General features: G+C 40.3%; 1 protein-coding gene across 1 annotated transcript in view; it reads left to right on the top strand.

Moving 5' to 3' along the window:
- The window catches only part of acap2a (ArfGAP with coiled-coil, ankyrin repeat and PH domains 2a), a 69,373-nt gene that overhangs the window by 33,108 nt on the left and 9,752 nt on the right, over positions 1-26,513 (top strand). The window contains exons 12-20 of the mRNA XM_077248842.1: positions 71-122; positions 202-302; positions 388-496; positions 15,020-15,225; positions 18,252-18,321; positions 18,401-18,495; positions 19,458-19,651; positions 19,776-19,877; positions 20,089-20,181. Of these exons, the coding sequence (XP_077104957.1) occupies positions 71-122; positions 202-302; positions 388-496; positions 15,020-15,225; positions 18,252-18,321; positions 18,401-18,495; positions 19,458-19,651; positions 19,776-19,877; positions 20,089-20,181 (1,022 nt within the window). The remainder of the gene's footprint in view (positions 1-70; positions 123-201; positions 303-387; positions 497-15,019; positions 15,226-18,251; positions 18,322-18,400; positions 18,496-19,457; positions 19,652-19,775; positions 19,878-20,088; positions 20,182-26,513) is intronic.

Raw genomic sequence — 26,513 nt, 5'->3', positions numbered from 1 at the left:
TTTCCTCAAATACTCTCTCATAAAACATTTAATCTGTGTCTGAATCCAGTGATTTTCTTTTCCCTAATAGACGATGGTTTTCTATTCAAAACAGTCAGCTGGTTTATCAAAAGAGATTCAGGGTAAGTCTGTTGTAAGGACTTAAAGTTGTTGCACTGTAACTAGAGTGGTTTTCTACAGTTATGTGCTGAAATGTTTCAGGATAACCCCACTGTAGTGGTAGAAGATCTGAGACTCTGCACTGTCAAACACTGTGAGGATGTGGAAAGACGGTTCTGTTTCGAAGTGGTGTCCCCATCCAAGTATGTTTGAGTCTGTCTTCTCTGGGTAGCAGTATGAGTCTTTTTTGTATTGAAAGTTTTTCTCGCATGACCTGTTGCATATCAGGAGCTGGATGATGCAGGCAGACTCGGAGAAACTGCGGCAGGCATGGATCAAAGCTGTGCAGAACAGCATTGCTACAGCCTTCAGAGAGAATGGAGAAGAAATGACTATTGTGAGTCAACTCAGCACATATTAATCTAGTACTTTCTAGTGCTGGGACTTGAATTCAGGTCAATAGTGTGAGAGTCAGAGTCTTCGAGCCACCGGAAGGTGGTGAACCCAAAAGTAAAGATGCACTTTGGAAATGTTGAGATGCAACAGAATTTAATTGAAAGTTGAAGCAACAAAAAAATCTACTGATATAGCAGGAGACAGCAATAGGTAATTCCCAGACAGTGTTGGACAGTAATGCATTACTAATAACTATTTTTTGCAGTAATATTGCAGTAATATCTTAATTACTATTAAGATTTCAGTGATAATATTACAGTTACCATCCATAAAATAGCTTGTTACAACGTTATATTTTTTTCCTCAACCCCAACTAGCTTCTAGCTTGCTGGAATGTTGACGTCACATGTAGATTACAAAAATGAATCTAGTAATACGTGGCTTTTTGGAGTTCAAATCAGTAGTCTTGGTCACTGGTCTTGGATTCAGAACGACCTTACATTAATTCTTTGACAACATGCATCATGAAATATAATTGTATCTGGGTAAAAGGTGAATTATAATTAGGATCAAGCTACACGTTCATTTATGAGATTAATACTATGCTTTTACTCAAAGTTCACTGTAAACCACCATTTAGTGTTTGTAATAACTTCCGATTGCGATCTAATGTGGTAATTTTGGTCATATAATGAGGCAGATATATGTTGTTGGTAGCAGTTTAGAAAAAGCTAATCCCTACACCTGCTTAGCATTTCTCATGTAAACATCCTTTATTCCTATAAAAATAGCCCAAATCTTATGAAATCATACACAAATCATATGATGTCGTAATCGTATGTTTATTAGCTTTACGTTTCATAGAGTAGAAATGTTTCTCTGGGTTATTACAGTATGTACGGAACAGAACACGTAAGTGTAATGGAACTTCATCATTGGGTCATAGATATGTATACGTAGATGCCACATTCGACCACTCCAGACACGTCGACTCCAGAGTTAATTTTGATTTATTTTTTGTCATACTTTAGGCATCTGAATTGTTTTAGTTTTAGTCTACAGTAGATTTAGTGACTAAAATCTAATGGGTTTAGTTAAATTGCAATGCATTAATTTAGAATTTCTCTAAAATTTCCAAACCCATTATATACTCCCGGAGAAAACATCTATTAACCTGATAATATGAATGATTTTAAAGTTTGAACATGAAATACAGACAGATTTAACTCCTGTGACATACAAATATTATCTTAAAATTAAATAAAACCACTTCTCCAAAAGAAGATCATAGGCTTCATTTAAATGAATGATATTTATAACATTCTAAATGTTATAACATCATGTTATAAACCATCATGTCATATAACATCAACATTCTAACATCATGTATGTCTATTCTTTATAACAACTTGCATACATGTTTCTTTATTCTTTCAAGCAGACATATTTATTTGTATAAATTAAATATAATTAATTCTTATTAAAGAGCACTGAATTCTTTTTTCTTTTGTTGTTTGATTAATATTAAGGGCACAGACGGCATTATTTTTATTACGCACTGTCACTTTAAGACCGAATGTGCGATGCACTGATACAATTGCACTGATCACATCCGATATTCTCACAACTGTTAACGTTCTGTAAAGTCACTGACTGTCTCTCCAAAAACGGACATTTAGACAATGTTGTGTGTATTATTTTTCCATTCAAATGCAAAAGAAAGCTCAATTCAGTACTCACGCACGGTATAGCTTTCAATGTGCATGGGGGCACGCTTCGGGTGTGTGCGCACAGAAAACCATACAGAATAGTATACTCTTTTTCAACCAATACTCTTTTGCTTCTATTCAAATGTGCGCATCATCTACCACAAACTCAGGACATCAGTTCTGACTGGATCTAGTACCAAATTGTCCCTGCCAAACCATTTGTCTAGTGTTTATTTAGTTATCGTCTCGTTTTCGTCTGTGAAAATATGTTGTTGACGAAAATAATGCTGAAAATTATTTGTCAACGAAATTAACACTGGTCGACTCATCTGCCGTCTTGGAACGTTAAACATTTGAGATGCTGTCGTCATTCACAATAAAAATCAATGCGTTTTCCAAAATTCCAAAACATTGCGCAGCCTTTGGTTGTAAAAACCGCCGAGATTTAAATTCCTGAAGAAACACAGGTTATAATGTTTTATCTGTATTAACTCAATATTAATGTCACAAACTCATCCTCTGTACCTGCTCCAGATTCCTCAGCTCCACCCGTGCGTTCCCAATCCCTGGAATATTAACCACCTGTGCCTGTCTCCCGTCATTAAGAACTCCCATAAAGCCTGTGTACACCTCACTCCGCTTCCAATGACTGCAGTGGAAGATGACGGGAACGCCTCTACCGTTTGATGCTGGACGATTGGGAAGGTTGGTATGGAACTCAGTCAACAGGGATGGGTCCAGAATGTCGTCACCAGTGACCCAAGATCTTTCCTTGAGCCGTGACCCTCCCAATCGAGGTATTCCAGGCGGCCGCCCCATCGTCGGCAGTCCAGGATAGTGCTCACTTTATAGATGTGTTCCTCGTCTGCATCCACTGGAGGAGGAAGAGGTATGTCATCAGCAACGGACCATGGGGAAGAAGGAACCAGAGGATTAGTTTGAGTAGTGATACATGGAATGGTTGGACTTAGTTGATCTGCCTCTGGATGGTGAATGGACTGACGTAGCGGGCACTTCCGACAGGGCAGTCAAGTCAAGTCAAATCACCTTCATTTATAAAGCACTTTTAACAGTATGGATTGTTTCAAAGTAGCTTTACAGTGATAATAGAAATTACCGTAACAGATTGTTTAGGGTTTACCACAGCTTTATGATAAAGGTATTGTACAGCTAAAGTTAGTTTTGATTGATTCACTTCCGTTGCGAAGATCATTAGTTATTAACTTAGTGGCCGCTAACACAACACCGTTCTAACAGAAAAACCCTTAACGCGCTCCGGTCGCCCATATGTGCACAGGCGTGTAGTCCTTCTTCACATATCAACCCTCAACAAACTACTTGTCTGGCTTAAAAATTAATAATACAGATTTTTTGTCGCGTAACCGGAATAATAATCGTAATTATCCCGACAAAGTTTTATCTGTACAGATGTAAAAGGAAGGAGGCCTTCACAGGGGAGAGACTAGTTGACACTTCAGGACAGATGAATTGTGGACTGCGGTCAGATACGATGTCGACACTATACAGGAATCACTCCGCTGTTGAATCATTCTTCCAGCAGATGGAAGGATAGTGTTGTAACATCCGTGGGCTGGTGAAGTCAGCAGTCCTCCAGCATCATAAATTAAATCTGTTCCTGATGGAGGCATCTGATGCGGAGCATCAAAGTGGGGGTGCAGTGTCGAATGTAACCACAGCCCAGCGGTTTTCCCCTAGATTGAGTGGATGTTTAGAGCTTTTGAGCAGGTTATTTTCTGTAGGTGGAGCTTGCAGAAAAGGTTAAGGGAGAGGGCCAAGTCAATGAGGGCTTTCACTGCAACAAAATGACAGGGAGTCATCACAATGATATCAGTTCTTGTCAAGGTTGTAATAGGAGGTAGTTGAATAGTACTGTAGTGAACTTTTTCCTTGTAGAAAAGTTAGAAGCTCAGACCAGGAGACGGAGGAAGTTTTCCAAGCAGAAGTTCTTTTATTGCTTGTCGCTGCAGTCATACCAACATCGTCTGACTTCTTGAGTCAAACATTGTAATATATATACATTATAAGAGGGAGGGATTACATTGTGATGGTGGAAACTCATATACAGGTTTAGGAACCTGTATTAAAAGAGAGAGGGGAAAACTTATTCAAACCCTGAGACTCCAGAACAGGAGTGACAGGACTCTCTCTTGCTAAGACAAAAGCTCGCGAGAGTCTCCAAGAGTTTCATTAACATGTTTCGTTTAACTTACAATAGAAAGAAAACCCGTCTGACAGCTGTATATAGAGACACAGAATAAAACAGGAGTTTTGTGCTCCACAGCTGAATGCTAAATTAAAGTTACAGAACTTTCTCAGTTTATATATGAAACTAAATTAAACATTTTACAAAGTTGTATTCCTTCAATTCCCCCTTTGGGGGTTCTAAATAACTCCCACACTATATACAAATTTAAACAATTAAAAATTCATTCTTGCAACTTGTGATAGTTACAGGCACATAAGGCATGTTCTGTGCTTGTTTTTCTGTAATTGCATGTTGACACAGAAACAAAACATGCAATTAGGGTCCGTGAGTCTTTTCTAGTTGGAACTGTGATTTTCTCGTGATCAATCAAGTTTCTGAACCATGAAGAATTATCTTAAGTCATCTTGGTGTAATTTTGCTGAAAGATCAAGAATGTCTTGTTGGACCAACATGTTTGTGCACAAGTGAGTCCTGGAATGCAGTCATCTTCGGATGTGACATGCACACTTTCTTTCCAGCAAACAAGGCATTTGTTACATATTCATCAGCTCTAAGAATATGTTGTTTCTGGAGTCCGGACTTTGTGCGATCTTCATGATGTGTAGTAGTAGGACAATCTTGATCATATCGATGGATGACTGAAGGTTTCGTAGTCTCTGCGTTGTGTATTTTTTTCTTTTTCTTTTCTTTATCTTTTTGTGATAGTTGTCTCGGAAGTGGGTCAAGTTGTTTCTTGAGGTTTTCTTGTGGCTTCATACGCAGATGACGAGGTCAGTGCGTATGGGTCTCGGGAAGTCATCAGTGGTATCTGCACAGAGTAAGAAAGAAAACAAAAGACAGGAGAGCAGTATTTGTTCTAGAGTTGTACTTTTCTGAGTCTGCTCGAAAGTAGAGCAGTATTGGTTCAAACACTAGGGTGGTAAATTTTCCGAGTCTGCTATTGTTGTTCCATCTTTCCCTATTTCTTAAACCTTTGACACCTAAGGAACAGTGAGGTAAGGATGGACTAGGATAGGGCCTATGAGGGAAGTCTTCACCCCAGGGTTAACCCCGAAGCCTGTTGCGTTCGGTTCTTCCTGGGGCTCCTCACTGGTTCCGTGTCCTAACCTATCCCTGTTGGTGGGGGAACAACCTTACAGTGTGTACAATGAGTCCAGGTTTTCCTTCCCTGACACAATACTGCAGCGGCTGTAATCAACATCACTTGATGTGGCCCATGCCACTTTGGTTCTAATGGCTTATTTCTGAATGACTTTATCATGACCCATTGACCTGGGATGATTGTGTGTCCACCTTCTGGTGGAGTCTGCCAACATGACTCAACTCTCCCTCTGGCACTCTGTACCGCCTTTGTTAGGTTTTCACAGTAAGCAATCAGGGCATCTGAGGCAATGTGTACATCAGCATTTCTAAGATCAATCACACCTGGCATCTGCATGGGGCGTCCAGTAATAATCTCATGAGGTTCTCAGTCCTACTGTTCTGTTAGGTGATGCTCTCATACTACACAGTACTGCTGGTAGTGCTTCGACCCATGGTACCCCTTCCTGATGCATTTTGCTTAGTCTGGTTTTGATTGTTCTATTCGATCGTTCAATCTGTCCTGATGCTTGTGGCCTGTATGGGCAGTGAAGGTTCCACTTAATCTGCAACATTCTAGACACTTCCTTGACTATCTGTCCTGTGAAGTGTGTACCTTGATCTGAGTCAATGCAATCTGGTAATCCCCATCTGGGAATGAAATCAGTGACAAGACATTTAGCAGTATGTGCAGCTGTAGCACGCCCTGTTGGATAAGCTTCTACCCATCTTGAGAACTTATCTATTACTACCAAAACATCAGTTTTTCCCTTACAACGAGGCAATGATATGTAATCAACTTGCAGGTGACGAAATGGTCCTGGTGGAGCTGGGGTATGTGCTGCTGGTGTAGTGGCTACTGGTATATCATTATTCTTCTGACATGTAACACACCTCTTGGCTGTTTCTGTGGCTACATTTCTGAATTTTGGATTCCACCACTGATTTGAGAACCTGTGATCTATATCAGCAAGAGCATTACCTTAAGCTTCCGTCGTATTATTTGTGAGATGTGCTTTCACTTTGATCACTGCTAATTTCTTTGGAAGTTTCATGGAAAACATTAGATCTTTCACTAATTCAGCATGCTTAATGGGGGATCCAGCAGAAGTTAGAAACTGTCTGGTTTGCCAAATGACACCAAAATCATGAATTACCCCAAAAGCATGTCTGGAATCTGTGTAGATATTAGCAACTGATCCTGAAGCTAGCGTGCATGCTCTTGTTAGGGCTACTAGATCTGCAGCTTGAGCTGAAAAATGATCTGGAAGACGTCCTGAAGCTAACACTTCTGTAGTGGACGTTACTGCATAACCTGCTCGTCTGTTACCTTCAATTACTTGAGCTGAACCGTCAACAAACAACTCAAATTCTGAATTCTCTATGGCAGTTTCTTTTACTACACTCGTAGGTGTATATGTAAGCGTAACACAATCGTGAGTCATTTCTCCTACATCCTCTAACAAAACTTCAGTCATAGCAGACATCATACATGAGGACGGATTCGTGACAGGTGCACGTTGTAAGACAATATTCGGGGGGGTGAGAGTTGCTAACCAATTTCCCCAGCGAGAGGAAGTGACAGAAGTGACTTTTGCTTGATTCATTAATGCGGACACTGCGTGCGGACATCTTACGTTTACAGACTGTCCTAACACCATTCCTGATGAAGCCTGAAGCGCTAGATGTACTGCTCTGAGGCATGGGCCCATTCCTTGAGCTACTATGTCAGGTTTACCAGAATAGTAATTAATTGGGCGTAAACTGCCCCCATGATCTTGCATTAGACATGCAGTCATGAAGCTTAAATGTTTATGGACATAAAGCACAAATGGTCTATCAGTTTGGGCAATTCCTAATGCTGGTGCTTGACATAGTGCTCTCTTCAAATCCTTGAACGCTTTGAGGTGACATTCTTCCATACAAACAGTATCAGAATCTTTACCATGGTCTTTCAACAAGTCATAGAGCGGCTGTGCAATTGAGGCATAGTCTTCAATCCAAGGTCTACAGTAACCTGCTGTTCCTAAAAATGATCGGAGTGTTTTAATGGTAGTAGGCGGGGGAATGGCTTTGACTGAAGCCGCTCGATCCTGTGTAATGGATCTGTTTCCTGCACCAATTGTTTGACCCAAAAATGTGACTTGCCTTTTAGCAATTTGAGCTTTGTGAAAGCTGCATTTGTGTCCTTTCTTATGCAAATAGTCCAACAATGATGCCAATTCAGTTTGATGTACCTCGTGATCTGTTGAGGCAATCAAAATATCATCGACATATTGGATCATAGTGGACTGTTTTACCGGACATTCTGGGTCACACAAATCACGTCTGACAGCCTGATGGTATATGGTTGGGGAGTTTTGAAATCCCTGTGGCAAACGTGTCCACTGGTATTGCTCATAGTCAACTGTGAAAGCTAACCATGGCTGGCTGTCAGAGTGCAAAGGTACAGAAAAGAATCCATTAGACATATCAATTACTGAAAAGATCTAACTCTCTAATGGTATGCCATTACAAATTGTGGAAGGATCTGCCACTAGAGGGGTGATTTTATTAATATTTTTATTGGCTACTCTGTAGTCGATTGTAAGTCTCCATGTCCCATTGGATTTCTTGATGGGCCATATGGGCGAGTTACAGGGACTATTGGTTTTAACTAGCACTCCCTGCATCAGCAACTTTTCTACAATAGGTTTGATCCCCTGTATAGCTTCCTTATTGATCGGATATTGTTTGGTGACCGGAGGTGGAGTCCCCGTCAATTTTATTGGATCTACACCTGTCAACAAACCACAATCATCCTTGTCTTTAGCCCAAATTTGATGATTCTGTAAGAAAGCATACTCTGGAGGGATTACATTATTGGTAGAAACTTGTGCTGAGGAAATTTGAATGCTAGCAGATTCTGAGGACATGTCTAAAGTTAGGTGTACCTGTCTCAGGAGATCCATGCCTAAAATTGCACCTGTGTTTAATGGAGCACATAGCAGTTTTGTAGTCAGAGTTTTAGGGCCAAATTGTACCTCTATGGGCGGGGTTTCATACAAAACAGAATCTTCACCTACTACACCAGTTAAAGAAAGTTTGGTTTTCTTGTACAGTATGTCTAAACCTTTAGCCAATTTTGTAGGAATTATTGTAATCTCTGCACCTGTATCAAGCAAAAAATCTATTTCTTTCTCTTGTATGCTACCTTTCAAAAAAATTCTTTTGTCATTATGATGGATTACAGGTGAAAGGTAGCTACTCACAGCCCCAACAATTAGTTTTTTTTCCTGGTCTTTTTGTGCTCTTAGAAGAGCCTGAACTAGCTGTCCTAAAGTATCAGTGGACACTTGGCGGAACTATTTCAGGGTTGTATGCAGGCTGAGAAGGAGCAGAATTATGCATAGCATTTATTTTTGTATCTTGCAACTTCTTCCTACACTCTTTCTCCCAATGTCCTAATTTTCCACAGTAGTGGCATTTGCCATCTTTTTTAGACCACCTGTTTACTGGTGGCGTTGTGCTAAATGTAGCTGCTGCTGCTGCTCTCACTTTGGCTTTAACATCAGCATCTCTTCCCCATGCTGCCAAACTGTCTAAGTTACTTCTAAGAGTTCTGTTAGACCAAGCTATATCTAGGAATGGCAAAGCTCTTCTGTATTCAGCAACAAGACCATCTGACCAGATACGAATCAGTGGTCCTTTGTCATCAAGCACACTTTCAGAGTCATCCACTATTCCACTGTACGTTACAGCTGACTGACAAAACCTCTCAGTATATTCGCACACATTTTCATCTTTCTTTTGTACACAGCTAGTAATTCTAGACCAATCTATTTTGGGCCCTAAGATATTATTTAGGATTTTCAAAACACCTTCTCTCATATCACTTCTACTGGCATGTTGTAGTTCAGAAGTCACGGCAGATTCAAAACTGTTGAATTCAGTTTCAGTTAAAATTTGTGACATTAACTGTGTGACCTCTGTTAACGACATGTCATATAGACGCATTTTGCTGATTAATGTTCTTCTAAATTCAGAAAACTGTTTACGTGCTGAAGGTAGGCTCTGGGACAGTAGCTCTATGTCTTTAGGTCCAAGTGCTTTTGCAACAGTTTGGATTTGGACAACAGAAGAGTTGGGAGGAACACTTTCAGTTCCCTCAATTCCCTGCAATCTCTTTCTAGCACCACACACATTTACTGAATTTGCAGGCACATCAGTTACTGGGCGGAGAGCCGCATCTGTTTCAAAGAACGCTCGTAAGTCAGGGTAAATGTTATCCGGCTGACTAACTTCTTCTGCATCATTTTTTTCTATAGGTTTGTTGCGGTTCAATTTCTTAGTCAAAGAAGAAATTCTAGCACGTAGCTCTTTGTTCTCTTTTTCTAGTTCTGAGTTATGCTGAGACTGTTGTCTAGCTACTGCTAAACCAAATTCTCTGTGACAACAGATAATTGCTTCCACATTGTTCTTGCGAACACTTGCTCCTAGAACCTTTTTACATTCTTCTACAGACCAAATCTTATCTGGATGAATCTCATATTTCTGTGTTAGTTCTTGTCTAACTTTTTCAGTGACTATTAGATCCATCTGTTCTCCTAACAGTGTTTTAAATTCGCTATCTGACCACAAAGGAGTAGCAAGACCACCTTTTTCCGTTGTTGGAACCAGCCGAGCATTTTTTCTAACCATTTTGTGATATTTCTTTATCACACAATCAAAAACACTAAAACTTCTCTGATCAACAGAGGGTACACTTGTTAACACAAATCAACTATTGTTAAACTTCCTTGTTACCAACACATCACAAACTATTAGCATGTTACGCTAATCTTCCCTAAAAGAAAAATGCAAAGGATCTTTCACCTTCTTAACTTTTAGAGGATAAAACAAACAAAAACACTAAATCTTCTCTGCTCAAAAGAGGCTACACTCGATAACGCAGTTAACCTTCCTTGCCCAGAGCAAAGGGTAACACACAAAATATTAGCACGCTACGCTAATCTTCTCTAAAAGGAAATGTAAAGGATCTTTCACCTTCCTAACTTTTAGAGGATAAACACATCCCTGTTTGAACAGAGGTTCGCCAATATTAACACATAATGTTAACCTTCCCTAACTTTAGAGGATACCTTCTCTAGCAATGTAGAGGCTATACTTTCATCTTTAAAATAAACTTTTAAAGGGTAACTTTGTTAGCCAGACACTGCAGCTGTCTGATAACTGTTCTCTGACGGCGCAGAGGATTGTACTGGTCTTCAGTGGTTCTTTGAATAGAGTGAAACTCACCAAATCGTTGTTTATACGGAAAGGATTCCGTCTGGAACTCAGTCAAAAAAAGTTTGTTCTTTGTTGAGCTTTGAAGTTTCAGGATTCAGTTCTGGAACTCAGTCTTTGTTGAGTGGAGATTTCAGTTCTGGAACTCAGTCTTTGTTGAGTGGAGATTTCAGTTCTGGAACTCAGTCTTTGTTGAGTGGAGATTTCAGTTCTGGATTCAGGTAAGATTCTCTCTGGAATGCAGTCAGATCTTTGAGCTTGAATTCCAATCTGGATTCAGGTGAAGTAAATTATATCCGGGTCACGGCACCATCTGTAGTGAACTTTTTCCTTGTAGAAAAGTTAGAAGCTCAGACCAGGAGACGGAGGAAGTTTTCCAAGCAGATGTTCTTTTATTGCTTGTCGCTGCAGTCATACATCGTCTGACTTCTTGAGTCAAACATTGTAATATATATACATTATAAGAGGGAGGGATTACATTTAGGAACCTGTATTAAAAGAGAGAGGGGAAAACTTATTCAAACCCTGAGACTCCAGAACAGGAATGGCAGGACTCTCTCTTGCTAAGACAAAAGCTCGCGAGAGTCTCCAAGAGTTTCATTAAAGGGTTAGTTCACCCAAAAATGAAAATTAAGTCATTAATTACTCACCCCCATGCTGTACCAACCCCGTAAGACCTTCGTTCATCTTCGGAACACAAATGAAGATATTTTTGATTAAATCTGAGAGGTGGATCACTGCTACATAGGCTGCCAGAGGGAATGAAACTTGACGGCCCAGAAAGTCATTAAAGAACATGTTTAAATATTCCATGTGCCTACAGTGGCTCAACTATAAGTTTATCAAGCGACGAGAATACTTTTTTTCCGGAAAAAAAAACATAAATAACGACTTTATTCGACTACTCGTTTTCTTCCTTGTGGGCCTGAGACGAGAGTTCAAGAGATTTCCACGACGCATGCGCGAGAACTGAACAAGAAGTATTAGAAGAAGAACGTCCTCTTCTCAGTTCTCGCGCATGCGTCGTGGAAATCTCTTGAACTCTCGTCTCAGGCCCACAAGGAAGAAAACGAGTAGTCGAATAAAGTCGTTATTTATGTTTTTTTTTTTCGGAAAAAAAGTATTCTCGTCGTTAGTTCATGAACTAACCCTTTAACATGTTTCATTTAACTTACAATAGAAAGAAAACCCGTCTGACAGCTGTATATAGAGACACAGAATAAAACAGGAGTTTCGTGCTCCACAGCTGAATGCTAAATTCAAGTTACAGAACTTTCTCAGTTTATATATGAAACTAAATTAAACATTTTACAAAGTTGTATTCGTTCAGTACTCACCGCTGAGTGGGGTGGTCGAACTGGACCAACAGTACAAACAAAGCTGATTAAAGATTATTCGTTGACGCTCCATATTTGACCAGTTGAAGGTGTCAATTAGCATGGGTTCAGGTGTTGGGGGTGCGAAAGATGGTGAGGCGGACGTAGGATGCAGAGCGGGCTGATCGAGCATGCAGGCAGTAAGACATCGGGATATTCGGATTGAATGCTGAATGAAACTATGGCTGACCTATGACATCATCATAGATCGCCATCGGTTGACGGATGTCAGAATTGAGACCTTGACGGTAGGCTATGATCTAAGCGGTTTCGGTAGCTAGTGTACGAAATTGGAGTGCATATTCGGTAACGGTGGATCTCCCTTGAAGTAATCAATATAGTTGATCATGCAGAGTGTGAACTGGCAGTTTGACCGAAGACTTCTTTGAAGTGAGTGGTTAAAGCCGCCAGCGAGTGGGTAACGGCACCATTCCCGTCCCAAATGGATCTTGCCCACTGCAAAGCTCGTCCTGTCAACAGAGAAATCATTCTACTTTTCCTATCTTTGTAAGTGCAGATTAAAGTAAACTGGTAGGCTGGAGACAGAAAATGACTGAGGACTGAAGATCATCGCACTGGTAATATCTTAGGTAGGTAGTTAGGTAAGTAGCTCGGTTTGGAACAACAAGACCAGACAAAGGTGAACTGAGAAGGGACTGCTTACATAGTGACTGCATGATGAGCTGGTGCAGGTGTTGTTGATCAGAATTCGGGTGATTGGGAACAATGGGTGGAGCGGAGATTTCTGGTGCTGGGAATGTGACTGACTCTGTGACAGTTACATTGAGTTAAAGGGATAGTTCACCCAAAAATGAAAATGTTGTCATCAATTACTCAACGTCAAGTCCTTCCAAACCTTTCAGACTTTCGTTCATCTTAAGAACACAAATGAAGATATTTTTCATGAAATTTGAGAAATTTCTGTCCATCCATTAACAGCTACGCAACTACCACTTTGACGCTTGAAAAAGTTATTAAAGAGATTGAGTGGTTTAGTCCAAATTTTATGGAGACAAAATCACTTTATATGATGAACAGATTGAGTTTAGGCTTTTTATTCACATATAAACAATGATCAGCGAACATAAACAGAAGCTCAACCAAACCTGCGTAACACACAAGAATGAACCTAATTGGTTCTTGAGGAAGCTCAAACATGCTGCGTAACACAGAAGAATAAACCTCATTGGTTCTCACGTCAAGCAAACTTGCTTGAGCTTCCGTTTACCAAAACTGATGTTGATGAATGTGTCTGCAGATGTTTATAATTTTAGCATCCGTTGTTCAATTGAACTAAATAGTTTTTATTTGAATAAAATATCAAAATGACAGTGATGCCATGGTGAGCAAGTACGTTTAGTACACTCAGTGTATGGCCAAACACTGTAGAACACTGAGTTACCAGTAACACCGGTAACACCTACCAGGGTTGCCAGGTCTCCTAAACTAAACTAGCCAAATGACTGATCAAAAATATCCCAAAGTCCATTGACCCTATCCCAATTATCAAAACTCAGGATATGACACTTCCATACCTAAAATAAAAATTTACAGTAACTGTAATTACAAATTAATAATTTGATGCAATGTACATACTTGTTTTTACATTGTACTTATAACAAAAATACATGCATTTTACAGCTGTATGTAACATATCCCACCTCAATATCAGCAAAAGTTTTTTGCAATGCAATATGAACACAATTAGTACACTGTACTTATTTTTATACTTAAGTTCACTGTAGTTACATGTAAGGACACCAAATATAAATTGTTACCTAGATTTCTCTTATACATAAAATAAGAAAGGTAGACCAAAGTTATTGTGGGCAGAAGAATTTAATGAAGGCAGTAATGTAGCACAGTTCTTCAGCAGCAATGTTATCATGTCAGCCTTAAAAAATCTTAACACAGAGACTGAACTTTATACCTGAAGACAAATGGGCTACAAACAATACCGGTATGTCCTCCCACTAGGGATCTAATGAACTTTTAAAATATCATCATATGACCACTTTAAAGCAAAAAATGAAAACATTGGTCGGAGGAGTAGCAAACCAATAAGAGATACAAAGAGCTGTGTAAGAGAGAACTTAAATAGAGGAAGGCATATATATCACTGTAGTGAAATATGTTAGCTAACTAGTATTTAGAAACACTAACTTGGAATGCAGATTCTTTAGGGTCCTGATCACCCTGTATCGGTTTATGTAACAGAAAATTGATGGCCAGCCTTTCATTACCGTAAAGAATTTACTCTGACAGGGGCTTCAGTTTATTTTGCAATAATGACCTGTACATTATTTTACTTATTACACATTAAAAAAAAATACAAAAGGCTGTCATGGATAACATTGAATGTTAGGAAATGTGGATCACCAAATACTGTGATTGACAGTCAGAATCAAGTATTGCAGAGAGCCTTTTAATAATATGCTAATAAACAACTGACTTTACATTATCCCTTACGTAATGCATACCCAACATAGTTCTTTTATGGTACAGAGCAGAGTTTATCTCAAACGATTATTCAGGTTTTCGCTCCTGACTAAGTTGGACCTCAGTTATCAGCTGGTTTCTCCACCAAATAGGTAACCAGCGAATAAATAACCAAATCCCCTCTAAAACCAGCCAAAAGACAAGCCTGACCAGCAAACCATGTTAGGCTGTTTTTGTTTTTTTGTTTGAACAGACTAATATGAAAGGGTGTATAGAAAGTTAATTGAAAGTTAACTGTCAGGAAATTAGAATCCTTTCAACAAGATTATAAGATTTTATCTGCTGTTGAATAACCTATTTCAGACCACTACTACTAGGCCACTATTATGTACTTTACATCTAAAATGAATATGTTTCACATTCTGTAGAGCCTGGACAGGCAGTCATCAGCATCTATGGGCAGTCTAGGCTCAGACTGTGAGTTGGTGAAGCCAGTTAAAGGCGAGAGTGCTCTACAGAGGGTGCTGGCCATCACTGGGAATGAGTTCTGCTGTGACTGTAGCCAGAGTGATCCTCGCTGGGCTAGCATCAACCTTGGAATCACACTCTGTATTGAGTGCTCAGGCATTCACAGGTACTGTCACAATGTTTACGTCTGAGGTCTGCATGTGGTCCACTAAAGTTAAGACTACTGTATTTTTGTCTTAAAGTGGTCTTAGAGACTGTTTGTTTGGAATACAACACTGCTTACTGCTGTTCAAAAGTTAACTAACTTAAGTTTATTGCTTGTATATCTCTCTTTTTTTAAGGTTAAGGAAATTAAATAGACATATAAAAATGTATGAATGTAATTGCACCATACTAACAAAATATAAATCCAAGAATTTGTTTTAAAGAATAATTGCTTGTCTAGGTCTAGTCTTCAGTCTATTCAATTATTAAGGTTCTCTTACGAGGGGTTCTCTCGTATTGTGTAAGTTGCTTACGCTGCAGGTAAAGTCATCTTTTCTCGAGATATTGAAGCCAAAATTATCCTTAATTTTGCATTTATTGTCAACGCATTTATTGCAGCAGCCAGCAGACCTAGAGCAGGCCATCTTGCGTGCTCATTGGTTGCCGTGCGGCAACTGCTGCAGCCTACCACTGAGCCTCGTGCATGACGTCGCGCCCTCTACGCGTCATAGCCCGCCAGAATGGGGGTGGCTTAGCGTATAAAGACAGGCTCGGAAGCTGCATCACTGATTTCATCATCTTCAGCGAAGCTCGACTTTGAGAGAAGCCTTTTCCGCCGTCGAAACTATTGACCAGCACGCAGAGGAAAGCGCCTGAAGAAGCCGGCCGTCTTCGCCACCTTCAGCCTTCCGTGCCTGCTACGCCATCCGGCGTTGAGTATCCTTTTTGTGCTTGCCTTCTGTGAGTGTTCGCCACTGCGACACTCACTCTCTCTCTAAAAGAGCGTAAGCGTTTTTATAAAAATGCCTCGCCTTTCCTGCGGTTCGTGCAGAGCCCCGCTCAGCGCCGGAGACCGCCATGTGATTTGCGCTCTCTGCCTGGGCCCAGACCACGCAGCCCTCGCCCTGAATTCGGGTGACTAAGAGCATTGTGAAGCGATTCCGCTGTCGACCCTGCGGGCTCGACTCGAAGCCTTCACCTCGGATGCTGTCACTCCGCCCTCTGGACCGCATAAGAAGAAGCTCCATGCGCAGAGGATGCCGGAGTCTGAGGCCACAGTGAAGTGCTCGCCGGATTGCCCAATAAGCTCGACGGCTGTTTCCTTCACAGCCGCCGCCCCCCGCCCGTTTCCAGATCTGTGTCATTTCTGCCAGAGCTTCATGCCGAGGTTTCTAAGTCGTGGAACGCACCATTCTCCGCGAGGCTCCACTCACATGTCTCCTCGGCGCTCTCCCAAGTGGACGGCGCCGCCGAGAAGGGGTACACAGCTATCCCCCCAGTGGAAGAGGCGGTCACAGTGCACCTTTGACCGCCCTCTGCGAGATGGCGCTCAAAGTCTGCCCTCCCGTCTAAAGCCTGCAGGACCACCTCAGCCCTTGTTGGCCGCGCATTCTCTGCCGCCGGACAAGCTGCTTCCGCCCTGCACTCGATGGCTGTGCTGCAGATCCTCCAAGCTGATCTCCTCCACGAATGGGACGAGAAAAGCAAGGACCCAACCGCCATCACGGATTTGAGGAACGCGACGGATCTCTCACTTCGTGCTACGAAATCCGCGGCTCAGGCAATGGGCAGATGCATGGCCTTGCTCACCGTCACAGAGAGGCACCTCTGGTTGATGCTTGCGGATATGAGGGAGTCAGAGCGCTACACGTTTCCCGACACGCCGCTCTCCCCTACTGGTCTCTTCAGCAACACAGCCCGCTCGCCTGCACACAAACGCCGTTTTTATGGCGACCCAGAGAAATCTCAGAAAGAGTATAAATTCTGGTTATCCGGCTCACGCCGATGGTGTTTTAAGTGTAGAAAAAGTGCCCACAAGTCAGTGCTCACCCCTACACATAAACACGATGCCCCAAGTGTCTCACACACTCACAGAGCCCACTCTCATAAAGCTGGCAAATGCCGTTCGAGTGCTAGATGTAGAGAATGTGCCCACAAATCTGTGCTCACACCTACTCGCTGCCCGCTCTGTTACACGGCAACAGCCTCACAGCAGCCTAGTAATGAATGTAAGTCACGTCCCCGCTCACGAGCGCTCACGCTTACTGACAAACACTTCGCCACACTTCGCAGACATTCCAGAGGATGCTAGGCTGTATGGCATCAGCTGCGGCTGTGCTTCAGCTAGGCCTGCTGCCTATGGTACCAGCGGGGAGTGACAATGAGGGCTGTCTCACACCGAAAGGTCATCTCGACGGACGCCTCCAACTTAGGTTGGGGCGCCGTCTTCAAGGGCAGACCGGACTTTGGCCTTTTCTTAATAATTCCAACACAAGGTTTATTTAATCCACACAGGCAAGATAATCCAATAAGGGCAGAGTAACAAACCTAACGTGAACGTGACCAAACAGAAAATGAATGTGAGGGTTCAACTTATAGCAAACACAAACGACACTAAGTAACAGCTGAAAGTCCATGAAAAACAAACTAACAAAACATAACTGTGACACAAAGATGCTTTAAATTGATCAAAAGTGACAGTTAGGGCAATTATAATGTTAAATAAATAAATGCTGTTCTCTTGAGCTTCATAGTCATTAAAACAGTGAATGTTATATATTATATATGTTGAAAACAGTCAACATATATAATAATAAGATCCATTATTAATAATTGAGCACCAATAGTAATTGATAATAATTGACCAACAAATCAGCATATTAGAATTTTTGCTGTTCAATATTTTGTGGCAGGATTTTTTTAAGATTCCTTAAAAAGGATCCCTTGAATAGAAAGTTCAAAAGAACAGCATTTATTTGAATGTTACTTTTGTAACATTATAAATGTCTTGACTGTCACTTTTAATCAATTTAATATTAGAATGATTACTGAAGGATTGTGTGAAACTGAAGACTAGAGTAATGGCATGCACCAATTATAGGTCTTCCAAAAAGAACAAAATGTTTTTTACTTCTTCATCAATTCATTCGCAACTTTCCACTTATTTTGTGGATCACTTTTATTTTATTCCCCATATTTTCCTATCAGGAGTTTAGGAGTTCACAATTCAAAGGTGCGATCCCTCACACTTGATTCATGGGAGCCAGAGATGCTTAAGGTAAATGTTCATACCATTTTGTTCTTTATTTGTGCAATATGTTCAGCAGTCTTTTCACTTTGTTTTTTTCTGTTTGCAGTTGATGTGCACGCTGGGAAATTGTGTCATTAATCAGATCTACGAAGCTCGTAGAGAAGAGATGGGCGGAAAGAAACCTCAGCCTGGAGACCCCAGGTATTCCCAGCCACTCCTTATTTTGGTTTTGAATCCATTTGCAGAAGTTGTATTGAATTATTAAGTAATAAATCCAAATCAACAGGCAAAGAGATGGTCAAAGATACAGGCTAGGTTCAGTGAACAAAATAGACAGTCCAAAGAGGCAATAACAGTAATCCGATAAACGGCAAGAAACAGGCAAAAGGATATAATAAGAAACTTTGCAAAGTGTTGAAAAAAAACATGTCTCTTTTTACCTAACAAGCAGGAAGTTTCTGTAGAAGAAATGGAGTGTGGTAAGTGGTGAGGGCTTCCTCTGGTGGTTGTAGGGAGCAGTTATTACAGAACCCTAGGTAGCCGGGGTGGGGACGCCTCCGGCGGTTCGCTTTGATTATTTTAGAACGAACGGCACATTCTCAGATGGTTCACCAGACCAAAGGAACAGAGGTTGATAACCCAACACATTTCATATTTTTTATATTATATTTTTAACAGCCCAATCATACATACAGGCCTATAGAATAGTGCATAAATAATAATAAAAAAAAACTATAAATAAGGGGGAAATGCAAATAATAAATCAGCACCATAGCAGATTCCAAGTGATCAAGGGCTTAGCGTGTTCCATTTAAACACTTTGCAAGGGTTCCATGAAACATATTAAAAGTTTATTGCAAAATATACATACAAATATTTAAGTAGTTTAACAAAATAGGATTTTGTGTCATTATCAGTGCTTCATGTGAGTTGGCACTGTGCTGGCACGGTGCTGAAAAGTTCTTTTGACACAATTTGCTAATTTCCATTCTCTGATTGGTGGAGATTTATTTCCAGAATCATCTATAATGAATTCCACTGTTTAACATGATTATTTAAAAATGCCAGCCAATGTATTAGGTAAATGGCCTCTAGAGTCTATGTCTAAATAGTGTAATAAATATTCTTAATACTTTTTTGCATTTCTGTCTGTGCAATCCAAGACAGGAGATTGAAGCCTTCATCCATGCTAAGTATGTAGAAAAGAGGTTTGTCCTGAAACCTACAGCCCAGGAGCAGAAGGAAAAGATCATGACGTTTAGAAAACTTGACAAACGTATAAAGGGAAACATGGATTTTCTTCCCCCGCGACCTCCCCCTCCCACACCCAAACTCCGGACTGCCTCCAGTACCTCAGGTGAATGCTGGGAGACTGCAGATCAAAGACAGGATACTGGCTTGATTCAGTTGTATCTTTAAGCCAGGTATTTTTTTTTTACTGAAAACTAATACTTCTTTGTTTTCCCTTCCACTGTGAACAGCTTCCTTTAGTGGTCAGGAGGTACGACGTGATTCGCTGTTCTGCCCCGATGAGCTTGATTCTCTTTTTTCCTACTTTGATACATCCTCAAAGCTGCAAAGCTGTAAGTGCCATATTCCATGAATCAGTGCTGTCTGTCTCTGTCTGTTATGAGCTGACTTTATGGAGTCAGATAGGTAGGCTACTTGATGTTTTGAATTAATTATTATATTCCCCACCTGTTCATTGTGTAATAACACTATGGCATGCCAGGTTATATTGCTGCAATATTCTCATGGCTCATGCATGTTTTGACTGTGTTCTTGTAATGGCAGTGAGGAGTAAAGACAGCGGGATTCAGAACAGTGCAGATGGGAGCAGAGAGATGTTGGCCTCCACCCCCTCCAGCTCTAGCCTGAGTGAAACAGGTGAGCTTAACAGTACACAGTACATCAGAGCCGGCGCCAGCCGAGCACTGATGAGGGGGCGTCTGAAATACCGAGAGGGGGCGTTCACATTAACGCACGTCACCACTTTTTGCCAGGGTCGATCTTCTCCCCACCACTTTTTAAAACATCTTCGCGGCACGGATGTACCAATACAAATTAATAAAACATCTCCAGTTAACTAGCAGAGGATTCATTTTGTTCGTTTGTCAAATTAGAGTTGTTCTAGCGCTGAAATGTGTTGCTTTTTAAATCAAGTGATCAAGTGCTCGTTGCCGCTGCGATCAGTGAAGCGGATACAGTGTTGTCTTGTGGCTCGCGCAGTTTTCACACTTACGCGCGTTTCAATCTATCGCTGTTGCGGGAGACTATTCGTTACAATGAAATCACAAAAGAAAATGCACACAAACGTGTCCCTGCTTGATATAGACTGTTATAGACGATTGATAAGACGTTTTGATGAGAGAGAGAAAAAAAAACTTTTTGCTAAAAAGGCTTAGCCTTCCCCTGGCCACGGACTTGAGACTAGCAATATACAATTCGAGTGAAATTTTCTCCCTCAAAAGCAGCCTGACTGCTTCTACTAGTTGCTTTTATAAAGAAATGCTGCACATAATTGCTGGTCTAGGATCAGTTTCCTCCACTCCATAACCAAATGATAAGCGCGACTGGGCTGGCTCAGCTGTGGTCAGTGGAAAACGACGTAAACTGCATGCGTGCGCACGGGCAGAGATAATTCATGCGCGTGATAATTCATTTTATGCAGGATTTATGCATTTTTTTTCGATAAACAATTTTTAAATAAATGAAAGCAATTTAATTTATAAATTGCACGATTTATGGATTTTTTTCGATAAACAATTTTTAAATAAATGAAAGCAATATAATTTATAAATTGCAGGATTTATGCATTTTTTTCGATAAACAATTTTTAAATAAATGAAAGCAATATAATTTATAAATTGCAGGATTTATGAATTTTTTTCGATAAACAATTTTTAAATAAATGAAAGCAATATAATTTATAAATTGCAAGATTTATGCATTTTTTTCGATAAACAATTTTTAAATAAATGAAAGCAATATAATTTATAAATTGCAATGTTTTTATTAAATTGTTATCACTTTAAATACTCATTCATTTGCACGTTGTGTCCGAGCCCGGCCCGGCCCGACAAATTAACTGTAATTATGAGCCCGAGCCTGTTTAGGGATAAAAATTGCTAGCTATGAAATTAGCCTTGGCAAGACAAAGACGTCAGCTATTTTGTTTAAAAAATCAGCAACATTTCCTCTAAATTTACTGACGTTCTCAACTACTTTCTAAGTTACTTTCCCCCGCCCGCAACATTAATGTTTTATCCCGATCCTGCCCACAAATAGACTTTTTTTCCTGTACCTCCAAAATACAAATACTACTTTTGTCGCCATCATACACATCAGACATCAGCATAAATGCTCCTGATAAATTTGTTACTAAAGCATTAACTTTAAAGCTTGTTAAAGCACACATTTAATTGTTCTTGTTGCTTTTCTGCAACAGAAGAATAAAAATGTATTACTTTTTATATGTTTTATTCATAAATATTTCTAGTTTGAGGGAGTCCCGTGATTCGCGAATCGTTTTATTCTCCCGCAACCCGCACACACAGAGTGAGTGCATTACCGCCCGCGCCCGCGCTCGGTCATCAAATCTAGTCCCGCGCCGCACTCTATTGCGTTGGGAGTGCACGTCTCTAGATCAAAGGCCCGGCCCGAGGATAGTGACGGGAAATATCGTCGGTTCGGGTCAAGTTCGGGCTCGGGCAGAGAATCTAGCAGCTAAGCTCTAATTGAGAGTGACATAACCACAAAACTAAACAACGAGGGCATCATCAACGCATGATGCCATGTCTAAACGCAGGATTTTGCTGCATTGGGTAAGGCAAGGTTTATTTATATTGGCTGCCAGGCATACAGTGCTTTTTTTTTTTTCTCAAATTAACAGTTTGTAAACGTATAGTTGCGCTAATAACAAGTGAGTTAACGGGAGCGTTTATACTGGGACGCTTAAGCTGTTGCTAGGCGACGTTGGTTAAAACTACATGGTTAGGAAATCTATTTAAATGCAGGGGAAGCGCACATCTTAGCCTTACCCTGGAGTTGGTTCACCCTCCGCCTATGCCGACTCTCCCGATTGCCCCCGATATGCATTATTCAACCTTGAAATTATGGAATATCCGTTCTACAGTCCGTAGCCGTCGTGTGATCTTTCCAGTATGAGAAATTTAACGTAATCCTAGGGTGAGCGAGCACGCAAAATCAAACGACCAATCAAAATTCGACTTTGTCTAACAGACTGTCCTTAATTAAAATATTATTAATTCAGCTTAATATTCACAAAAACAAGAAAATGTGAAAATCTAATTGGCAAATGTGATTTTTAAATAGCATATTTTATCAGTACAATCCCGTTTACATTCATGGTGATCTGAGGGGGCGGGAGAGTCCCGTTGAGGGGGCGTCGCCCCCTCACGCCCCCCCGTGGCGCCGGCCCTGCAGTACATACGTTTCAAACCCTCAGAATGCCTCTAACACACAAGCAAAGTTTAATCTTCTCAATATCTTAGCTGACAAGTGAATCATATGTTCATTTTAAGACTGAGGAACCAATAGTATGAATAGTATATGTATAGTAGTAGGAATTTAAGTCAGAAACAAAAGGCTTATGAGCCTGCAGGCCGCTGAATCCCAGGACGAACTCCATTCCTCAGAGGAATTTCAGGGCCAGGCTAAATTTGGAGCCAAGAGGTCAATCCAGAGGACAAATCCAAAAGTAATTTCAGGGCCAGGAAATATGTCAATAACCAGAGATCACTCTGGACCTGCAGCCACAACCCGAGCTGAGACGTGTAAAGAGAATGGGTATGTCTGGCAGGAAAACCTCAGGCTGGGCAAAGCAGAACTGGACAGAGAACTGGACAGAGGTGGGCACAAATACATCAAAAACTATTTTGTTACAAAATACAAATACTGGCTCATGAAATGTAACAAAATAAAATACAAAATACTGATGTGAAAAATTTATTTAAATAAAATACAAGTAATTAGTATTTTAAAAATACAAAAATACTCCCACAATAATCTTAAGTCCTTTTTTTTAATTACTTTAAAGGTCAATGACACAAATAGTAGCAATAACACAAATATGAGAAATGTGTAAGTTCAAAATGGCGAAGTAGCAAAATAAAAAAGTATGCGCATTTCACTAAATCTCTACAGGGCCTGAAATAGCTCCCTCTGACGTAAATGGCGTGTATAGCTAAGTTCACATCAGTGGTGTGGTAGGCTGCCCTTAATTGCAAAAAGTGTTTGATGTAGGCTACGTAGCCATATTATCACCGTTACTCTACTCGTGCCTTAAAGGACAAGTTTGGTATTTTACACTTTAAGCTCTGTTTTCAGATAGTTTCTGATGAAATAGAACGGTTAAGATTGAAATTTGGACAAATGCTGCTGTTCCGAGAATTTTCGGTTTCCGTGTCAGCACCCCCCCATATACAATGGTTTCAAAGGGGCACTGGAACAATCATTCATAAAACGCATTAAACTTTAGTTTACAAAGTCGTGAAACTCACTGAGTGGTCTGGGGAGTTCACTGATATGCTCACACAAAAATCACTGCAAAAGATGCTTTCCAACAGGTGTTTTACCATTCGTTGTAAAACTGTGGACCTATTTTTCCAAACGCCTCACAACCGGCCATTCTTCCGTTGAGAGCTTGAATAATAGACACTCCAGCCCAGTTGGTGGCGATAATGCACCTTTGCCAACGTTTGTATAGCGTAGTCTACGATACCGCGACTGGAAGACTACAGAAAGAATACAAACAACCCCATTTCCGTTTCCGTCGGCGGAGTAATAACGTACCTCACAGAACATCAACAACATCCTTAACAAGTCAATGGAGTTGTACAAAAACTACGATAAAACCTGTTGGAAATCATCTTTTGCAGCAATTTTTGTGTAAAAATAACAGACAGAGAATTTTCGTCACAAAATCAAAATTCCATTTTAATCATAATATATATGATTAATCATAATCATAATATGTGTGGGTTTGTTTTACACACGAGACTGCCCTGACCGCGTATGCCTTTTCCATAGTAGAATCGCGATGCGTGCGTAATTACTAAAAAACAATAGGATTGCTGATTATTTTATAAAAAATCAATATCAATATTTCTCATATGTAATACGTTTAAAAACGTGAAAAAACTGCAGATTGGTGTCAAATTGTGAACGCTTGCTTAGCATGGAAATTTCAGTGGAGTTACGACACACGCGCTGTTTCATAATAGGTAGGGCCTATGATGTACTTTTATGAATGACAACACAGTGCATTGATCTCATAAGGCACAATTATTTTCTCTATAATGCCGTTCAATGTACAATGTGTGTGTGTGTAGACTGTATATTTTTCACAAAACACTTAATGCCGTTTTTAAGAGTTCAAAACTCATTCACTTCTTGGAGAAAGCACGATCTACAGGGTGTCACGTGATTTTCGTGCATCTAACCTGGACTTTGCCATTGCCAAAATCAGACCGAAAATATGGCAAAATCATTTACTATGGTGATTTTTCATAAGTATTTGAGTATTTGAAATACTCCAAATACACTCCCTCAAAATATTTTGTTACAAACTACATTTTATTTTTTCCACTCCTGCAAAATACAAATTGTAAAATACACTAAAGTAATTAAATACGTATTCAAAATACATTTAATTGAAATACTGCCCATGTCTGGAACTGGAACACAACACTGATCAGGACAAACATAGCAGGGCAGAGCAAGAATTTTGACAGGAACAGCTCTTGAAGCACAAAACACTCTGGCACTGAACAGTGGCTCTGGGAACAGGCGATAGGGAAATTATCCATAGACACTTCAATGGTTCGCTGCTGTAGGGCGATCTCAGTTAATCTGCATGGTTCATTCGCCCACCAGTGGTAAACCATTGAAATTTCAAAACAGTTATGACGTAACAAAGCCTCTTTTACTGAAATCTGGAAGTTTGATACTTACTCCCGAACCCCTGATTCGAAACAAAAGATTCGTAAAGGTTTTAAAGCTTCATGAAACAGTGTTTTGAAATCACCCATTACTACCTGTCAAGTCACTTTATTCATTATTTTATCTGTTCAGTGTTGATTAAGTTCCGTTGTAAGAATCATCAATTATTAAATTAGTTCATTTCATATATAAAGTAGTTCTGCAGAAAACAGTGACGTCATCGCCCCGCTAAGTTCAGATCTCATCCAAAAGTACCGTCAAAACAATAATATTGTTGAATATTTAGCAAGCCAGAACCCAAACTCTATCAGGTGACCGGATGAAGAAGAAACCATTGAAGAAACCATGCTCAGTCACTCAGCTACTTTTGAGTAGCTAAAGAGAAGCAAGACTGCCACTTGACAGGGAAAATAAGAGCTAAAGAAAATAACTAAAAATAAAATTCTAAAACAAAAGAGAACTCTAACTAGATTATAAAGCACAAGTGCTAAAGCTAAGCAAAACAAAATAGCAACAATGATAATCTGACACTGGGAATAGGATAACAAACCAGCGTAAATACTAGGACAAATTCAAGATCACAAAACATCTTCTTCTTCTTCTATTCCTTTCCGGCAGACTAGGCACTGTTAGTGCATTGCTGCCTCCCACTGGTGATAGAGGCAGCCTACACCAAGGCTCCCCTAGTCTATATTTTCCAATATATGCCCGCTGTCTTCAGAAAATGAAATAATTCCAGTGCTCTCTCTGTTTGATTAGGACCATCACCCATCAGAGATTTAACAGAGATTATATCAACTCCCAGAACATTTAGTCCAATGAACAACAGTCTCATTTCCTCATCATATCTCGGGCAGAGCATGATGACATGTTTGACAGATTCCTGAACTCCACAGAATTGACAATTGCCGTCCTTGTGTTTTCCCACCAGAAATAGCCCACTTGCCAATCCATAATGACCCAGTCTTAATCTGGCCAATTTAATCTGATCCATCCGAGGAAGGGTAATTATATTCCCAGGGTTGACTAATGGTTTTACATCATATAACTTCCTCCCGCTAGCGTTTTTACCTCACTCATACTGCCATTGCTGAGTCAACCTTTCATTAATGATGCTATGGCACTCCAGTCTGCCAAATGGCACCTCCACCTCCACATTTTCCCTAACTAAACTTGCCCTAGCAGCCTCATCAGCAGCCTCATTCCCCTCAACCCCCACGTGTGCTGGAACCCACAAGAAACCCACACTACATCCC

The sequence above is a fragment of the Siphateles boraxobius genome, unplaced genomic scaffold, assembly GCF_051911475.1.
Source record: "Siphateles boraxobius isolate OS27281-9 unplaced genomic scaffold, OSU_SipBor_1 1, whole genome shotgun sequence".
Taxonomy (NCBI): domain Eukaryota; kingdom Metazoa; phylum Chordata; class Actinopteri; order Cypriniformes; family Leuciscidae; genus Siphateles; species Siphateles boraxobius.
Note: the sequence above shows the minus strand (reverse complement) of the source record. Positions and strands in the feature narration are given on the sequence as shown.